We start from the raw sequence: 20,227 nt of genomic DNA, 5'->3' as shown, positions 1-20,227 counted from the left end.
GAATGACCCCCAAAGTGTCTTTCTCTTAGTGCAGTACTTGTGTGTGAAGAACAAAATTGGGTGTCTGAATTAACACTAAACAACTGACTTCTTTTACGGGATTGTTGTACTGTTATTAACCAATAAACCCTATATATATATATATACAGTATATACATATATATATATACACACACATATATATACTCGTGCCATAAGGTAACTATAACTCGTACCCCCACCATGCTCAATTTTTTCATCAAAAATGTTACTACAAATATTAAATTGATATTATCAATGATTTTACCAAAGATGTCATGAGTGCCATAATTTGTGGGGTAATTAGCAGTGCATGGCGAAGGCATGGGTTAGGCACCAGTTATAGTTACTTGATATAACTCTAATTATAACAAGTGAATTTCTATGGTTTTGTACGTAAAAAATGTGAACCTAACTATAACGTCCCAGTAACCATGGGTTTTTCCAGTAAATTTCTGTTTTTTTATAAATTTTATTTCCTAATTATAATGTCCCTGTACCCTTTGTTTTTTTCAGTGAATTTCTATGTTTTGTACAGCGTATAGTAATTTTCATTACTATACATTAATCCAATCACTGCCGCGCATGCCCTGCAGCCAGGCCCTAAGTCTAACCCTCTATAAGCACCCAATATTGCCTTCGTGTGTGTGCAACAGGGTTGCCCGCAAGGCACGGACTTCTAGCGGTGCGTTGCGGGAGTTGGCCGCAGCCTGTCTCTCTGGGTGTGAGAATAGGTGTGGGAGGGTGTTTCTGGGGTTCAGAGTGGCTGTGAGAGTCTCTGTCTGGGTGTGAGAGTGCGTGCATCAGTGTCAGTGGGTGCATCAGTGCCTGCACAGGTCTGTGAGTGGGTGCATGAGGATGTCGTGAGTGGGTGTGTGAGAGTCTGAGTGGGTCTGTGAGTAGGTGCTTGAGTGTCTGAGTGGGTCTGTGAGTGGATACTTGAGGATCTGAGTGGTGCGTGGGTGGGTGCACAAGGGTCTGAGTGGGTCTGTGGGTGCATGAGTGTCTGATTGGGTCTGTGAGTGGGTGGGTAAGGGTCTGAGTGGGTGTGTGAGTGGGAGAAAGAGATTGAGAGAGGGAGAGAGAGAAAGAGAGTGAGAGAGATAGATGGTTTTTAGGCATTTGTGGATGATATATTTAGAAAGAGATATTTCTGGACAAATCAAAAAGAAAAATGTATTTGCCAATTAAGAAGAGTGAGATCACCTTTCAGTATGAACCTTAAACTTTTGAAGTTTAAAAGAAATAAGGGAGAAAAATGATCACAGACACACAGTGAGTAGAACCCTCAATTGTCAGAGTGAGGGTCTGAAACCTTAACTATTAGGCCATAGGTGACTGGTCATTGTGCTTTCTCCAGACATAACTATGACATTCAGCCCACACACTTCGAGAGGAAAGAGACATGAATGTTCCATTAGTAGGAAGGTTTAACAGTATAAACACGAGTAAATAAACGGACCCGCTGCCTTGAGATACCAGGCTTTGAACCATCAACTTATTGAGTGACATTCCAAGAGCTCTACCAGTAGGTCAGAAGAGACTCTGTTCTGTTTTGCATCAAAATCTAACTATAACATTTAAACCACACATCTTGCTATTCTAACTCTTTGAAATCATTGCATGGAGAGGCATTGCAATGACAAAATCTCTCTCTCATCCCGTTATGGAATGGAAGCGAGAGAGAGAGTGACAGGACTGCGGGGGAGCCTCAAGGCCCTTGCGGTCCTAGCCAGCTCTCCATGTCCTGTAGGAGCCGGCATTGCTCCCAGAAGCGGGAGCTGCTGTTAACAGCAGCTCCCTGCTTCTGGGAGCAATGTTTTCATCAGTCGTGACAGATGAAAACTCAATTTTCTGACAGTGGGCCCACGTATTATAGCTCAGTAAAGCCACGAGGAGGTGGTGGTCCCTGGTGCTTTTGGGGGGGGGGCAAGCAGCCCCCCCATTAAATTAACAATACCCTTGAGACTTGGCCACCCAGGGTCTTCAGAATGAAGAAGCGCAGGAGCCCGCACTTTATTGATTTTTTAATTGTCGCCGGATCCACCGCAGATCATGGCGAAATGTTTAAAAAAATGCTTTTTAGCTCTGGGGAGTTTGACTTTGTAAAACTTTTTTTTGTGGGACTCGGCTGATGCTGAGTCCCAAGATGGCTGCCAACACTTCCTGGTTTGAATTGTTGGCTGCCATTCAGAACTGTGCCTTTCCCTGCACAAGCTCGTCTTTTTTGGGAAGTTGTCGCGGCCAGAGATATACAATCTTTCCTCCTTAAAATCTCAAAAACTATTGAACAGATTTACACCAAATAAGCAAAAGCACAATCTGCGATTCCTGGTGACCTCAAGAAAGAAGAAATACTGAAGAACCGAACCTAGCAGCAAAGACTAGCTTTCTACTAAATTTGGTGTTTTTCCGTCTGGTGGTTCGTGCTGTAGACATGTCTAAAAGTCCAAAAGGAATTAACAAGGGAAATGCAACTTTTTTTACCCCCCTTTTTCTTCACCCCCAATTGAGGGATCACCCCAAAACCTTCTGTTCACAACAAGAATCACCGGCACTCTTTTTTGGGAACATTTTGTGAAGATTACTCAAATGGTGTCAAAGATATAGGCAAGTCAAAAAATGCTTTTCTATGGAAACATGACCCTAATTATAACTACCTAGTGGCGAGCGCGACTAGGTAAAAAAAAACACACACACACACACATATATATATATATACATTGCCTATGAATTATGTGAAAATTTGATTAATTTTGTTCTTCTTGATAAGCTTTCTTCTAACACCTTTGGCTCTCTAACACAGATTAAAACTGAGCTAATTGCTATGCACGCAATGATAATGCAGGAGACGGGACAAGTCACTGCTGCCAGCAGCAACGTCCTCCAGCAAAACACTGCGGTGTTTTGCTGGCGTGGCGCTGCTGCTGGCACAGCGCCACCTTTCCGCCGTCTGCTGCCATGACCGTAGCTGGAATTCCGGCAGCATTCTGGCGGAATTCCGGCTATGTCATAATGCCATGGACGGTTGGTAGCCACAGCGACGGTATGTTGGCGGCTGTCGCCGTGGCGGTGGGCTGCATTTGCTGCCAATCTTATAATGAGGGCCATATTCTGTAAATACATATTGCAACATATACAAAATATACACTGTAGGAAAGTCACTCTTTTGGCATAGTTACCCCCACTTTTTCCATGCTATCAGTATGCTTAGGCTGCTTTCACTGGGAGCCTGCTAACCAGGTCCCCAGTGATTGTGCTCTCTCCCTCTAAATTTGGTTGCCTAGGACTTTGTGCACCACACAATTGGCATACTGGTGCCTCCACATAAGTCCCTAGTAAATGGTACGTAGGTACCCAGGGCATTGGGGTTCCAGTGGTTCCCCATGGGCTGCAGCATGTATTGTGCCACCAGTAGGAGTCCATGCAAAATGTGTCTGCAGGCCTGCCATTGCAGCCTGCATAAAAAGGTGCATGCACTCTTTCACCACAGGTCACTGCACCACTGTAAGTCATTTGTCATTTGTTTACCCTTGTACTGGACACAGGCCACTTCCTGTGTCCAGCTACATAATGGTACCTCTGAACCTGGGCATGGTTGGTATCAATCATGTTGGAATTATACCCTAATACCGTTGCCAGTATTGGCTGTCTGATTCCATGCAATCTGGGGGCTCGTTAGAGGAACCCCCAGTATTGCTCCTACCAGTCTTCTAGGGTTTTCCAGGCAGCCTGCACTGCTGCCACCCCTCAGACAGGTTTCTGCCCTCCTGCTGCTTGACCAGCTCAGGCAGGGCAAGGCAGAGCAAAGGATTTCCTGTGGGAGAGGGAGGCAACACCCCCTCCCTTGGAAATAGGTGTTACAAGGCTTGGGAGGGGTAGCCTCCCCAAGCCACTGGTTTGCTGTGAAGGGCACACTTGGTGCAATCTTTGCATAAATCTGTTTTTTCCTGTCCAGGGACCCTAGTCCCTGCTCTGTTGCGAAACTGGACAAAGGAAAGGGGATTGGCCACTCCCCTGTCCATCACCATCCCAGGGGTGTTGCCCAGACCTCCTCCAGGCAACCACTCAATTCTGCCATCTTGAAACCAAGATGTGCAGAGGCCCGTGGGAGCATCTGAGTGGCTAGGTCAGGCAGGTGACATCACAGACCCCTCTTTATAGGTAGTCACCTTACTAGGTGACCAATGGTCCTTTTAGGGCTATTTAGGAACTCCCTCGTGGATGGGTCCCCAGATTCATGATTCAAGACTCCACCAGGACTCCTCTGCACTGTTTACTTTGACTCCTGGCCACTGGAACCACAATTGGACTCTTCAGGAACCGACAAGACTGCAACTCCGGCGACAACTTCATTTGCAACATTGTTTCTCTGGCTCCTTCCAGCAACTGTAACATTTCCCCAGCTGTGCATCCTCAGGGGTCAACAAGATTTCAGCCTGCAACAAGAAGCAAGAAGGAATCTCCCTCAGAGTGAAGGAGTCACTCCCCTGCATCTGCAGACACCTACAGCAATGACGTCTGGCTGTGTGGATCTCCTCTCCTCTGAAACTGCGTGGATTCTGCATCACAGCTGGTGATCAGGACTGGTCCCATTGGGCCTCTCTGCCAGCTGTCCAACTTGAGAGACGGTGAGCCCTTGCTTCTCCTTGCAGGACAGTACCCAGGTGCATTGCAACTCTTGTAGCTACCAAGGCTTGTTTACGCTTGCTTCAGCTGAAAAGTGCAGGCTAAGACTGTCTGCATATACGTTGAGAACTCTGGCCAAACGTTTTGCTACAATGCAAATCTGATGCTCCTGAGTCCAGGACCAGAGTCATCGAGCCTCTCTACAGAGAAGATACAACCCTACTCCTCCCTGTTTTGATGTACCACATTGCGGTATTGTTGTCTGTCAAGACTTGCACGACTTACTGCAAATGGAAGATAGGAAGGCCTAGAGAGCCAGATGTATCGCCCGCAGCTCCAACAGATTGACATGAAACATCTGTTCTTCCAGAGACCAAAGACCTTCATCTCCAGATCCCCAGATGAGCTCCCCACCCTAGAGTGGAATCATCCGTTATCACTTTGGTCACCGGAGATGGTAGGCATAATGGCCTCCCTAGAGTTAGGTTGCTGTCCCCAGACCACCACTAAAGATCCTTCACAGTGCTTCTGGAGATCATTATAGACTCCTTGAGATCTCCATTGTGTTGAAACCACTGCTTGTGGAGGCACCACTGGAGGGCCCTCATGTGCCAGTGTGAATGAGTGACCAACAGAATGCAGGCAAACAGACCAAGCAGACTGGAACGAGTGCTCCATTCTGAAACACTGGAATTGTAGCCCGAATGTCTTTAATCATCTGTGGAGGAGGAAAGGCACGATTCGCTGTGGTGTCCAGTACCGCCCCTAAGAACAGGATGAGCTGGGAGGGCTCCAGGTGAGATTTGGGGACATTGATGGAAAACTCCAGGTTGAACAACAGGTGTGTTGTCAACAGCAAGTGATGCTGCACCAACTATGGAGATCTGGCTTTGAGCAGCCAATCGTCCAGATAAGGGAAGATTGCTATTCTCAACCGCCTGAGATGTGCAGCTACCACTGCCATCACCTTTTTGAAGACTTGGGGTGCAGAAGTAAGACCAAACAGAAGGACTGCAAACTGGTAGTGTTGCAACCTTACTGTGAACCACAGATACTTCCTGTGCGACTGGAGGATGGGAATATGAAAATACACATCCTGCAAGTCTATGGAAACCATCAAGTCTTCTTTGTACAGCAGAAGAAGTACCTGCGCTAGGGTCAGTATTTTAAATTTTTCCTGTTTGAGGAACCAATTCAAAATCCTTAGGTCTAGGATCAGCCATAAACAACCATCCTTTTTGGGGATCAGAAAATACCTTGAATAAAAACCCTGACCCCTTTTCTGCTCTGGAACCAACTCCACTGTGCTCTTTAAAAGCAGAATTTGTACCAGCTGCTGAAGCAGATGCTCTTCCAAATAGAAACTTTTTTATGCAGGGAAGAAAGGGGGAAACTCCCAGAAGGGAACGGCATACCCATTTCCTACAATGCTTAACACCCAAATGTACATTGTCTTTTAACCTTTGAAGGAAATGAGTTAACCTTCCCCTATAGGTAACACATGTTCGTGAAGGGTAGGAGAACTAGGGTTGCTTCCCTGAAAGGTTAGCAGAGGAGGATGAAGTGGATGAGGAGGAAGTCTGATGGAGTGCACCACGTTGCTTAGCTCTCCCATGACTTCTGTAGGATCTATAGAAGGGGTTGGTAGACTGCTGTTGTTGGAAGTGCTGCATCCCACGAAAGAAGGAGTGGCGTCAAAACCCCCTTAACCTACGCAAAGGTCTGTAGGTTGTGGAGTCTGAAAACCTAAGGACTTGGTGGTGGCCTTCTACTTTTTAAACCTCTCTAAGGCCAAATATGCCGTGGCTCCAAATCACCTGGATTCATCAAATAGAAGATCCATTAACGTGGACTGCACATCAGGAGAAAACCCCGATCCTCTCAGACATGCATGCCTTCTTTTGGCTATTGAAGTCCTCATGGTCCAGGCAACAGAGTCTGCCATATTCAAGCATGATTTATACAACCTGCTTTGTTGCCGCTTGACTGTCCTGCAAGAGTTCTGCAAAATGACTCTGTACATCCTGTGGCAGTTTGGGGATGACCTCTTTTGCAGAATCCATTAACTTCCGCACTTGTCTCACTCCAGCAAATTGATATGTTACCACAAATGGTGCCAGCGGCCCGCAAAAGACCATACATGCCGCACTTAATTGTGGATAACAATTGGCCGCTTTTATTTGACATAGACAAATGTGAAATTGCCCGCAGACTTTCTTGACATTGACTTCACTGGTAACCCCTTAACCCATCACCAATTTGAAAAGTTAAAAAAAAAAAATAATCACATCACGCTTAGCGTATAACTCAATAATACAAGACTTCAACTGAGTACAAATTAGTGTTAAGGAAATTTTTGCAGTGACTGATCGGCCTTTAAGCCCTGGCCTCTGTAATGTCTCTTTTACCCGTTTGTGGGCGTGGGCAATCCCATATTTCGTTTTTTGGGGGGGTCTTATTCCATAGCGTTTGTTTTACCTTATTACTCTGAGGGGGTAGCTTCTATTTTGGATTAGGCCCAAACTCGCTACCTGTCGTGTACCTGTGCCCTGGGCTGCGAGTGCCGTGTTCCGCTTACTCCCCTTTTCTGGCCTCCTTACACCCTGCCGTGAGGCATCCCCAGGTGTGTGGCATTCCACTGCACACCGCCTTACTAAGTGTGTTTACTGTCCATTTTGGTAAAAACCTCCATTACCTTCCGCTTGCCCCTGGTTTCCTCCCATCCTGTCCGGCATTGCGACTGGATGCGCTACTGTCTGGGTGGGAGGGTGGTTTTCGTGTCCCTTCAGCGCGTCGTCCCGGGTCGTCTGTTTGACCTTAAACCCGGACAAGGGGGCTCCTTAAATGCCCCCCTCACCCTGTTGAGCTTTGTTGCCACATTTCTCATTGGGAGGTTTGAATGCCTCAAACCCTCCTCATTGGTCGATAAGTTACTCGCCCCTTCTCCCCCACCTTACTGTTAAGGGGGGAGGGGGGGGCCACCTCCGGGCGAGCGCGAAATTCTAAAAAGAAAACCGGTCAGACCGGTCCCTTCCGGGTCCAAGGCGGCCGATATGGCACCGGCCCGTAATGCCCCCTCCGGGGGCGGCCTTTGCTCCAACACATGGATGTACCTGCCCAATAGGCAAGTGGCATTGACTGACTTCAAAGCCATACTTCCAGACGAAAAGATCTTTTTTGTCGACTGATGCATCTGCTTCAACTCCTTGTCAGCAGGAGTTATGGGAAACTTGTATCACCATGCTTTCAGGTGTTGCATGTTGGCTCAGAAACTAAGGATCCCTTGGTGCTGCTCTACACCTCTTAGCAATGGATTTTGAAACTGCAGGAGCCGAAACAAGTTTCTGCAACAGATCTAGAACTGGCTCCCGACAAAGCCTCATTGAATGGCAGCAGGGGTTCTGAAGCTGCAGAGGAAGAATGGAGAGGCTCTGTTAAAATGTTTGATTTTAATTCTGGAGTGGGGAGTAGTAACTCCAGAAGTTCTGCTGCCTTCCTAATTACCCCATGATACGAGGTATCCTCTGGCGGGAGTATCCCCCCAGAAGACAATAATTCCCATTCAGGGGATGTGTCCAGCCCACTCGCCATCTCAATGCCTTCAATTTCCCAGGAAGGCATTGGAATCTTTCCTTCTTAGAGGTCCTGTTTCTGCTGGTCCTCCAAATACTGGTGCTCCTCCAAGAGCCTCAAGGCTTCCCTCCTGGATCTCAGCCTGGATTCCAGCCTCGTCATTGAAAGAGAATGTGCCAGCATCGATGAAGTGTATTGCGGCACCGGTGAAGCCAGGGTCAGAACCAAGACCTTACTCCTGGCAGGAGTAGAATGACTTGATGCCGGACAAGATCTATCCGACATTGGGATCGGCGTCATTGGTGCCAACAACTCCTCTGATGGTGATGGTGTTTTTCTCTGTGCCGTTACCGACCAAGGATACGGGGCCGTAGGCATGAAAGGCAGGAAAGGAGCCTGCCTATACGGCGCTGGGAATCCTCCCATGGAGAAGGCCAATGGACCGCTAGGGCCCAAAGGTGCACCAGAGGGGGCCATAGCTCAATTAAAAATGCTAAACATAGCATTTAAGAAGTTTGTAGGATCCATCCCTGAGGGCGGAAAGGACGGATATTCTTGCTCCTGCTTTGGAACGTGAACCTGTACTGTTACCTGCTCTTCAATCTCCTGATCCGGAGGAGTCACAGGAGAGTACTGCGCCACAGGACTCTTGGGCGATGCCAAGATGTCCACCAAAGACGGTGCTGGTGACCCCTCAGACCACTTTGGTTTGGAGGAGATAGAGTGGGACTCACTTCCCAAGTCAAGCAGCGCCGGGACTTCAAAGCTGGAGAAAAAGACCAAGGGGTGGTATCTCAGGATGAACAACGCATGAACTATGATGATGCTGCTTTTTGTGTGACTTCGAAGACCTGTGGGAAACCGACTCCTCTCAAGGCCTAGCTATACAACGGCCCTGCTTCTCCTTTTTAGCTTTTGTCAGGAACAACTTTGCCTCCCTTTCTTTTAGTGCCTTAGGGGTCATGCTCTGACAGGAAGAGCATCCCCTCTAATGTCATGATCCAAAGTTAGGCACCAGAGGCAGTTTTGTGCCAGTCAGTGACCGACATGTGACCTCCACACTCTTGACAGGGTTTGAAGCCCGACTTCTTCGCTGGAGACATTGTTGCACAAACAAAACTTCGGCAATGACCTTCTCTCGAATCAGTGCATCCACACGGAGAGGTAGAAAAACCGTTAGCATCAAAGATTAAAAAAAACTGACATCAGCATGCCGGTGAGGACTTCTTATGGCTCAGATGATGTCATATGGAGTCGCATGTGGAGCCTTTCCATTGTGACGTCCCCGTCCATGTGTACAGCTAGAAAGAAAATATTTCCATTGAATGGTGGTGCAATGGGATTATTCAAAAGGCGAGGAATCCACAGGTAGATGTATCCATCAGAAAACTATATTTAAACCCCAGATTTTGAGAGTGAGGGAGAGCTTTACTGAATGCTACTATGGATGCCACCGGTTCGTCTATTGATTTTGTTTCTCACTTGGGACTTAAAATTATCCTGATGTGCAGTTTATTCTAAAAACCTATTTACTAAGAACATTCAAGGCAACAACGTTATGCATCTGCATTCATAGTTTATGTACCGCACCTCTGAATTTCTGTAATAAAACCTTTAGAAATTATTTCTGCCCTGTACCTCAGTTGTTGGGTCTGTCCTTTCATAATTGACTGCATTTCTGACATATTGTGAGGTGTCTTATCTTGGAGATACATTGCCTCATGAAACAGGTTTAACACCGTCTCCGATTCATCAACCTGTTGAAGTGAGGTAATATTTTTGGGGTGTTCAATTTAGGGGTTCCGCATGCCCACGCAGTTATGGGTAAACTGAGGGTTGGGTTAGTAACACAGCAGCAAAGCATTAACTTTCTCTGAATATGTTTCATGTATCATTAGTGAAACGTCTTTCAAGACTAGTACAAGTTGTCATGCAGACATCACCAAATATCACCTGATTGTCTGGAATTCGGACGAGCCAGAGGCAGCTGCCCACATTCGGGGTCAATCTTGTGCTTGGGTTGATGGTAATGCTTCCGCTTGGGTTAGTAAGCAATGTCCTGCAGAGATCTGGCAAAAGAAAAGGATTGTGTGGTGTGAGCAGGCAGAACACACACCTGCTACCGCAGCATCTGTCGGGCACTACTCTTCTGAAAGCGGGGAGGCTTGAAAGGCTCCGCGTGATGGAGAGCAAGTCTGTAATGATGGTTTGGAACAAACGCCATAGAGCTCTCACGGCTGACAACAAGACTGCTCTAGGGGAGGGCCTGCGAAATCGGTGTGGAATGTGCAGAGACAGAGTGACATGAAAAGCAATATGTAAAAACACAGAGTCAGGTTATACTGGTGCACGTAATTTACAGAATATTGTGATATACAGCCAGAAATTATCTGACTAAATTTGAAGAGGCCATATGCATGGAGGATTCTGAGGGAAGTCAAAAATCCTTTAGTCTGGAGCAGATATCACGAGTTATGTACAGCAGGTGGGGGAACTACACTCCAGTACTTCTACCGTGCATTTCTATGCCCTCTGCACATCACATTGTATACAGCTATTTAAGTAGGGAGCTGTGAAGATTGGAACAAGTAGCCAGAAAATTAAAACAACCCCAACTTTGAACGAAAGCGCTGATGCCACCAAGCAAGCGAAGCAAGTGAGCCGAACCCTCCCTACAACTGCTTCCTTGTCTTTTCCATCCATGCATCTATCTATTCATTCTCTTACCCTTCCATCCACCTGCTTCACCTTTACCTTCTATCACCTATTCATTCTTTCATCATTCAAACTTTCCTATTCCATCCATTCATCCAACCATCCATCCAATCTGCCATTCGTCCATCAATTTTCCATCCATCCACTCTGCCATCCATTCATTCTGCTATTCATCCATCTATTCTGCTACCCATCGATAAAACAACTCTGCTATCCATACATTTTTGCATTTATCCATTCTGTCCTCCATCCATCCATCCACTCTGCAATCCATCCATTTAGACACTCTGCCATCCATCTATCCACTGTGCCATCCATCTACCCATCTACTCTAGCATCCATCCACTATGCCATTCATCCATCAATGAATCCACTCTGCAATCCATCCACTCTGCCATCTATCCATGCATCCACTCTGCCATCCATCCATTCTGCCATCTATCCACTCATCAACTCTGCAATCCATCCATTCATCCTGCCATCCATCCATCATCCATCTACCCACTCTGCCATCCATCCATTCACTCTGCCCTCCATCCATCCATCCACTCTGCAATCCATCCATCTAGAAATTCTGCCACCCATCAATTCACCTATCCATCCACTCTGCCATCCATTTATCCACTGTGCCATCCATCTACCATCCGTCCACTCTGCCATCCATCCATCAATGCAGGCACTCTGCCATCCACCCTCTTTGCCATCTATCCATCAACTCTGCCATCCATCCATTTATCCTGCCATCCATCCATCCATCATCCATCTACCCACTCTGCCATCCAACCATTCACTCTACCCTATATCCATCCACTCTTCAATCCATCCATGTAGAAACCCTGCCACCCATCAATTGATCTATCTATCCACTCTGCCATCCATTTATCCACTGTGCCATCCATCCACCCTTCTACTCTACTATCTGTCCACTCTGCCATTCATCCATCAATGCATCCTCTCTGCCATCCATCCACTTTGTCATCTATCCATCAACTCTGCAATCCATCCATTCATCCTGCCATCCATCCATCAGCCTTCTATCCACAGTGCCATCCATCCATCCACTCTGCCATCCATTTACTCATCTTTTCACCCACTTATCCCTACCTTCATTTATTCTGCCATCATTTCACTTGTTCATCCACCTATCAATTCACCCCATCCATCTATCCCTTTACTCTGCTATTCTTTCACCTGTCCTCCACTATCCATCCATCCCTTTACTCTGCCATCCTTTCACCTGTCCAAAGACCTATCAATCCATCCAGCCATCCATCCATCCATCCCTTTACTGACATCCTTTCACCAGTCCATCCTTCTGTTCACCCATCCATCCCTTTACTCTGTCACCCTTTCACCTGTACATCCGCCTGTCCATTCTCTCACTCATCTATCTACCCATTCCTTTACTTAGCCATCCTTTCACCTGTCCATCCACCTATCATTCACTAATATTCTACTCAGTATCCACCCACTCATTCAACCATATTTCCTTCTTTTCACCCTTCGTTTCAATATTCCTTCTTTCTCTCCTTGTTCTGTTTAACCAGTTGATTCTTTTATTTTTTCCTGCTTGCTCTTCTGTGTACCCCCTGTTCCATCGCTAATGATGGGTTTCGTCTGCCGATCTGCACACAGAAGAGGCCCATAACCCCAATCCCGCTGGGGGTTCGCGACGCCCCTGGATTGGAAGCTTGGCTCCAACTTCAGAAAACTGCAGCGAGGGATGACCGACTAGCCCAGAACGCAACTCTTGCTTGGGCAGTGAGGTTCCCACAGGAGATAGCAAAGCAAGAAAGGTAACACCAACCCTGTCCCCAAAGTGACTGACAGAAGACTTGAATGTGGATCAGTCCCCTCTACCCTTGATGGTAAAACTCCCACAGGAGCCCCTCAGGGGCCCGAGGTCTCTGCGAGAAAGCAACAACCAACAGAACTGACTTCAGCTGAAACCAAGGACTTCCCAGATAAAACGGATAGCTGCCAAGGTTGCAAACAGTGTGCAATAATCAGTAATCACCGACACCTGCTGAATATGTTCGCATCAGTGTATGAACGTAATTATACTGCAAGAGCATAGCGGCTAAATCAGTAAGATTATTAATGAATAATTAAATTAAGCAAATCATTGAATGACTATCTCAACCCAGTGAAGAGGGATTGGGTGGACATAATCATTGCAATGCAAGCAACTGGCGACATACCAGGGAACTCGTGCAAAAAGAGAGGTGTAGCTCTCCTCATGCGGAAGGCCCTCCTGTGAGAGTAGAAAAGACGCAGTAAGACAATGAGGGTACCGAAGTATTCAGAAATAAGGACGTTGACGAGGTCAGAAGTGTGAGCGGAAGTTGCTTCCTGGAGGGTTTTGCACTGCTTGGTATGAGGGTAGGGAATGTTACTAGTACAAGAAGGCACACTTACTGCAGTTGTACAGCTTGTTGATTTTGGCCACATCCAGGCTGCTCAGTCCGTACTTTTGTCCGATAATGACAGTGGGGTCGGGCTTTGGGATGATTGTGGCCTGGCCAGGTGTGTTGCTCAAGGCAGTCCTATTAATAAAATCAAACTGTTACTGAGGAGACCTCACCTTTTCCTTAGTAGTCACAGAATGTGCATTAAGGTTTGACATCCGAGTTTCAAATAGTTCTTGGCATGTTAAGTCCAGCCGTATACAAGCTGCTTAAATAGTATCGGTCCACCATATGTGCAGCGAAGTAGATTACGGCAGAGCCAATGCGTTTAAGGAAAAAGTACTCCCTTGTCCGTGGGTGCAACAAGCCTAACATACTAACGTTGCCTTCAAAGCCTTCACACTGGTTCTGTGTGGTCATCATTCAGAAGAAAATAAGTTACTTACTTGTCACTGTAGTTCTCCAGTGTTGGCATCTTTCATAGATTCACATGCTCTAATCATTCCCCATCATCGAAGTGGGAGTCCTAAGGTATTACTAGAAAGGCAGAGTAACGTTCAGTATAGCTTGGGAAGGCTATAAGGCCTTCACTTTTGTAACATATCTCTATCATTTAAAAGAGACCGAATTTCAACCAATCAGGTTGCACCACCCTCTAGAACACTCCCCTTTCAGGCTTCTGTCTTTCAGATTTTTAGTGCACAATTGTGGACATGTATTAGTACCAAAGAGAAGGTGAGCTCCTCAATAGAAGGGGGTGGGTCGCATGAATCTATGAAAGATGCATGTGAACATCTTCTGACCCTCCATCTCACCTGTCTCGTCCATCTAGTCTTTCCAGCAAAACAATGCAAAATTATCCAAGTAACTTCCGGAGAAAAAAGGGGCAGCACAGCCAGGTAAGTGAAGTCCCAGAAAATGGGTTTGTATTGAATTAATCCGTTTCCAAAATGCAGTCCATGCAAAAGTGCAAGTGCCAAAAAATGGTGACACGTTACGGCAATGAGCCTTCCACTGACTACATATTACCTAATGATGGTCGGCCAGTAGGTAGTTATAGTTAGGACTGAGTTTCCATAGGAAGAGTGTTTTTTGTTTGGCGCTGCTTGACGAATCGTCACAACATTTTCAAAACATATACCTTAGTCAGTTCAGATGCTGTCTTGAAAGTTTTGGGGTGATCCATTAAGTAGGGGGCGAGAAAAAGAGATGGTCCCAAAATGCATTTTCTCCATTCATTTTCCCATAGGGATTTTGAACATGACTACAGGCCGAACCCCTGTCCGGAATTACACCAAATTTGGCAGAAAGCTAGCTCTTGGTCAAGAAACCACACTTTTTGTAATTTGGTGTAAATCCATTCTGTGGTTTAGGAGATATTAAAGGGCAAAAAATACAGATATCTAGGAACACAGATCATCTGCAGTTCCAAATGTCCTTGTGCTGATATCTAATTGGCTGCCAACACTTCAACAAGGAAGCTTCAGCTGAGTCCCAGAAAAAAAAAGTAAAAAAGAAAAAAAAGAAAAAGGGCCAGGGTAGGGACGCTCTAACCCCTTACCTCTGGTGCTGGGGTCCCAAAGGGGCCATGCCAGGGAGAAAAAGCATATTTTTTAAAAATGTTGGAAAAATCTGCAGATCTGGATCTGCATATTTTTCTAAAGTTTTAAACAAAACTGGGCGGTCTCCGGACCTTTTCTTTTAATTTCTTTCAATTAGACCTTGGGTGAGCTAGGTCCCAGGGGCACCGGGGACTTTAAAAAGAGGGGGGCACACGGGGGCCCTCCTAGGGCTCCTACAAGCCTGGGGACTGCCACCTCCCAAGGATGATCACAATGTAAAATGCTCGGGCTGCACGGCACCCCGTGGACTGCCACCTCCCCGGGGCAAAGTAATACCTCCTGGCATTGTTATGGCAGATATGGCTGGAACAGCTCTGTATAATGTAGTCCCTCTTGTTGTGGAGAGTTATACTCCTGGCCATAATATTCCACTTCTGCTTCATCATCATGCTGCTGATACTTCATGTGCAGCTCCGATGGACTATGCGCTGAACCAAAAGGAACATCATCATCAGACTCATCCTCATCCAGTAGATGGCTGGTAAGGGTGATACTTTGCTTGGAGATGTATGCACCAGCATCAGTGATTCAGTTTTCTCAATTTCTTTTGTATTTTTTCTTGTTTCTTCTCTCATAGACAATGTTGATGCTGTTGAGGATGGTCTGACCAGCATTGTAGATGATTTTGGCTTGACCTTCAATGGTCTTGCCGCAGACGAGGCATGGACCAACTTAATTGTGGACAGGACTGGCACTGTAGACTGTGTCATCATCAATGTGGTTGTTGTCACAGTGAACTGACCACAATCACTATTGTTGCCATCATCATGGTTGTTGCTGTCGCCATCGCCAACGGCGATGTATTCAATATCTTTGTTGATGGTGCGCTCGTCCACGATTTGTCAGTTGATGGTTTCTTGTATTTATGAGAAACCTCGGGGATGGTGGCAAAGGTTCTAATTTAGATTTTTCTGGTTTCTCAGAGGAAATATCATGTTTCTTATGCTTCTTTGAATGCCTTTTAGAGGGGCTCTGTTCCTTGGAAAACTCATGGCAAATCTTTTTTAAACACTTTCTGGGAGGTTCATGAGGTGACAGAACTTTTGACCTCTCCCTTTTTTCAATCCTCCTGGCAGATGAGGAACAGTCCTCACTGTCTTTCCCAGAAAGAGGATACCTCTTGGCTTTACGTTTTTGATCTTACAATTCTTTACCTTCTGAGATGGGTAGAAGCAGTATATGCAGTCCTTGTGTTGGTCCTTAGAATGCAGCCTCTTCTTCCCAGAGGTTAGACATGAACTGAAAAGACCTTTTTTTAGCTAGTTCTGACATTGTATAGCCAGATGTGTTCAGCAGATCGTAGCTAGTGATATATATATATATATATATATATATATATATATATATATATATATATATTATCTCTTTAAAGAATCAATAGTAGGTTGAACTGAGCAGAGTTCAGGGGAGACTCCCTCCCACAACGCACGGTAGAAAATCTGACAGAAACCCCTGATGGGAGTGTTCTAGAGGGGGCTGCAAGGATTGGTTGAACTTTGGCCTCTTTTACACAATAGAGATATGTTACTAAAGTGAAGGCTTTATAGCCTTCCCAAGCTATATTTAACATTAAACTGCTTTTCTAGTTGTACCCTAGGACTCTCACTTCGACAACGGGGATGATTCAAAAATGTGAATCTAGGAAAAAAGCAGTCCTAGGGAATGAGTTCTCTCTCCCTTTCTTCACTACCCCACTATGCGGTGTCTCAACAGTGGTCTCACACCTCAATAAAGTTACCAACAGCTTTTCATAATTCCACAGCTTACAAAATCTTAGCGATATTGCTAATGTCTCACAATGCCCATGATATTAAAGAAGCCCACTGCAAAAACAACAAAATAACATTTTATCCCACTGGGGTTTGTTTTCTTTATCTGCTGCGCTGCTACAGAGCAGCATTTATAAGGAGATCTCATACCACAACAGGAGATAATTATTTTTTACTGACAGAGAGTTTCCTTTATCTGATATAATCAGCAGACCAGAGATTGCCACTGTGCTGGCAAGAAAGGGCAAGTCTGATCCGATTCCTACATCTCTATCTCCCTAGAATGTGTGAATTGCAGGCATGCTAGAAGCTAACCTAGAAATGCATTCCGACCATTGATTACCATTGACTTTGCCTTTTGTCACTCACATTTGCTCGCTTTCTGTTTGTTGGCTTTATTTATTTTTAGGCTGTCCAGCTTGAGTTGGTCCTTTTTACTACCTCCATGATTAGCTCCTTCTATTCTTCCCAGACTGCTTGCTTTTTGGGAACTCTTTTTCCTTTTTGTGAATCACTTTATGAGAATGCATGTTTTAAACCTGACTCTGCTTCCATGCTCCCCGTCCCCTTCACCCACCGCACTGCTCTCTAGGGCTTCAGTAAGGCATTTTGTGGATTCTGCAGTCACTTTTACCAGTAGTAGTATTGTTTTTTGCCTCAGGTTTTAATTCACTTGTTTGCATGAAAGTGTATGCTTTGTTTAGAGGATGCTTTTCACAGTGCGTGCTTCACTAGGTGTCACAGTATGCCTTCCACAGGGATTCAAGAATCTGTCATTTTGTTTTTACAACTGCAAAGATTTGTAGGTCTATTTGCACAGTGTTATACTTACAGCATGAGAACAGACATCCCTGGCCTGTTGGACCTGATCCATCCACTCTGCATGGTCACCCCCAAACCTTTTATTTTCACTCATCCTATTTTTCCTGATTGTAGGAAGCTGGCTCTCTATATAGTGCACTAAAATGAAGTACACTGTGCAGAGAGTTCAGTTGATCCCCAATTGGTAATGCAGAGGCAAAAGTAGATAGGACTAATGCTCTATTTGTGGTAGTGTGGGCAAGCAGTGGGCAAGCAGTGATGCTTACCAGAGGCTAGTGCTAAGCATTTGTTGTACTCACAGTGGCAATAAATGAGACATACACTCAAAGAATAAATCTGAGACCAATTTAGAAAAATAAAATTTCTTTTTAAATATGTTTTAAACCTATGAACTTTGTAATCAGGTAAGTAGATTTACAAGCATATATACTCTGCAGTTTCAAAAATCAAAACAGTGTGATTATTTTTCAGTTCTGCAATGTTAACCTATGGGAAGAAAAGAAACATGCAGTTTTGCAGATAAGTACATGTTTTACAGATCCACTCTTCGGGGTTTTAAGTCAAACACCAGTCAAGGTTCGAATCAGTCCCAAGTGTGCACCCACAGCTGCACAGGGCCGGCTGGGTGCAGAGGTCGAATTCAGAGTCCAATGTTAACCAATGGAGACTGGGAGTGAACAAAGATGTGCTGCTCACGGGTAAGTAAAGTGGGGTCAGGGGCCGATCTTCTGGAGTTGAGGATAGCAAGGGGGGGGCCACAAGGCAGCACCTAATTTATTTTCTCAGCCGCACATGGGTGCCCGGGTCAAACTGCCAACACAGCGTCGGGAGCCCAAAATTCACTAATGGAGACTGGGGGAATAGAAGATGTGTTGCTCACAGGTGAGTAAAGCGGTGTCAGGGGTTCATCTTCTGGGGTTGAAGTAAGCATGGGGGCCCACAAGACAGCTCCAAACTTACACCCTCAGCGGCACAGGAGTGGCCGGGTACAAAGTGCTAATCAATTTGGGGAGATCACTTTAGGAAAAAGGCTGCACGCTGGGGCCAGGAATGAAGAAAACCCACAGCTGCCCAGGTAAGGTCTGATGCTAGGGGATGTAGGCACACCAACGGTCCAGCTCCCCAAGGCCCAGGGTCTCCGGGTGCAGAGTTATCATGTGAATGATTGTTTCTTCAGGTAGATGTTTAAGTCTCTGAGATCGAGGATAGGTCTCCATGTTTTGTGAATGAGGAAGAATCTGGGGTAGAATCCTTTCTGCCACTGAGAAAGTGGAACCTTCTCTATCGCTCCTTTCAGAAGCATCTTGTTGACTTCTAACCTGAGTTAATGGAGATATTTGGAAATAGATTTGCGAGGAGGGTTGTACGGTGGCATTTGGGCAGACTCTACAGTGAGTCTGAACTGTACCAGGTCCAAGACCCACGGGTCTAAAGTTATGTTTTGCCACCTCTGGAGAAATTAGGAAACCTTGCCCCCTAGTCTGTAGCATGAAGGGATGGGGGTAGCCTGAGCCCTGGAGAGGTCATTAACGGCGAGCTGAGTCCTTTCCTTGATGAGCCTGTCATCCCCCTAGGGGCAGGTCTGCCGTATGCCCTTGTGAAGGTTTCCTCCGATTGTATTGGTGATTAAACTGTTGGTAGGTGGATGTGTACGAGGGGTATCTGTACTGTTGATAGCCTCCCCTATATGAAGGCATACCACATCATCTGGTACAACAAAAGGAAGACTTTCTGAATCGTATTGCACCTAGTGATTTAGCTGCCTCTGTATCAGTTTGCCTGGAAAGCTTCATCTACATGTTTCCCAAACAAAGCTTGTCCATCAAAGGGCAGATCTAAGATTGTATTCTGCTCCTCCAGGCGAAAGGAAGTGTCCTTTAACCAGCCTTGTCTCCTGAGCCATGCGGCCCCAGCAAGCTGAAGAAATGCTGTGGTGGCAATATCTACTGCACAGTCGATAATTTCTGCCAATTTCCCCTTTCCTTCCTGTAAGATTTTTTTTGCTTCCAGTTTGGCTTCCTGTGGTACCTAAACAATGTATGGGGTGATGTTAGCCCATACCTGCCTGTGATATCTACCTAGTACCTCTAGAGTGTTATCTGCCCTCACAGTTAGACTTGACATTGATGAAAACTGTTTGTCAATATAATCTGTCTCCCCTCCTTGTCCTGAGGCAGCGAAATTGGGGTGGAGGGGGTTTTGGATCTTCTTTGGGCTGCTTGAGTGATAACTGAATCTGGGTGTGGGGGACCAGTTAGCCAGGCAGGAGCATCTTCTGGGGCTTTACATTTTTTATCAAGGCGTGTAAGAACCGTAGTGACTGTTGCTGGATTTTGCATAACTTTCAAACCTTCATCCCATATTTGACTAACCAAAGGCATGGAGGGTATGCTCTTTTGGAATGGCTCCTTAAAGTCATATAAAAAAGAATCTATTTGGCTGGCATCAGGAGTACAAATCTTTTGGCAGCTCTTTCAAGTAAATTATGAAATCGTTCGATGTCTTCAGGAGGTGAATCCAATTTCATAGGCAAGGGAGATGATGGAGTGGGAAGTACGTAGTCATCCCATTCGGTATGATCATCCTGTAGTTCACCTTCTTCATGCTCCCCGTCTGAGGTGTCAGTGTCGTGGAGAATAGCTGTGGCTGGTGTATGAATCATTGTTAGAGG

General features: G+C 45.8%; 1 protein-coding gene across 2 annotated transcripts in view; it reads right to left on the bottom strand.

Annotated features, from left to right (window-relative positions):
• LOC138286661 (astacin-like metalloendopeptidase) overlaps positions 1 to 20,227 on the bottom strand; it is a 518,669-nt gene that overhangs the window by 358,581 nt on the left and 139,861 nt on the right. For both annotated transcript variants that reach the window (XM_069227126.1, XM_069227127.1), the window contains exons 8-9: positions 13,354 to 13,481; positions 10,174 to 10,289 (exon numbers count right to left, since the gene is read on the bottom strand). In XM_069227126.1, coding sequence (XP_069083227.1) covers positions 10,174 to 10,289; positions 13,354 to 13,481 — 244 coding nt within the window. The remainder of the gene's footprint in view (positions 1 to 10,173; positions 10,290 to 13,353; positions 13,482 to 20,227) is intronic.

The sequence above is a fragment of the Pleurodeles waltl genome, chromosome 3_2 (genome assembly GCF_031143425.1).
Source record: "Pleurodeles waltl isolate 20211129_DDA chromosome 3_2, aPleWal1.hap1.20221129, whole genome shotgun sequence".
Lineage (NCBI taxonomy): Eukaryota > Metazoa > Chordata > Amphibia > Caudata > Salamandridae > Pleurodeles > Pleurodeles waltl.
Note: the sequence above shows the minus strand (reverse complement) of the source record. Positions and strands in the feature narration are given on the sequence as shown.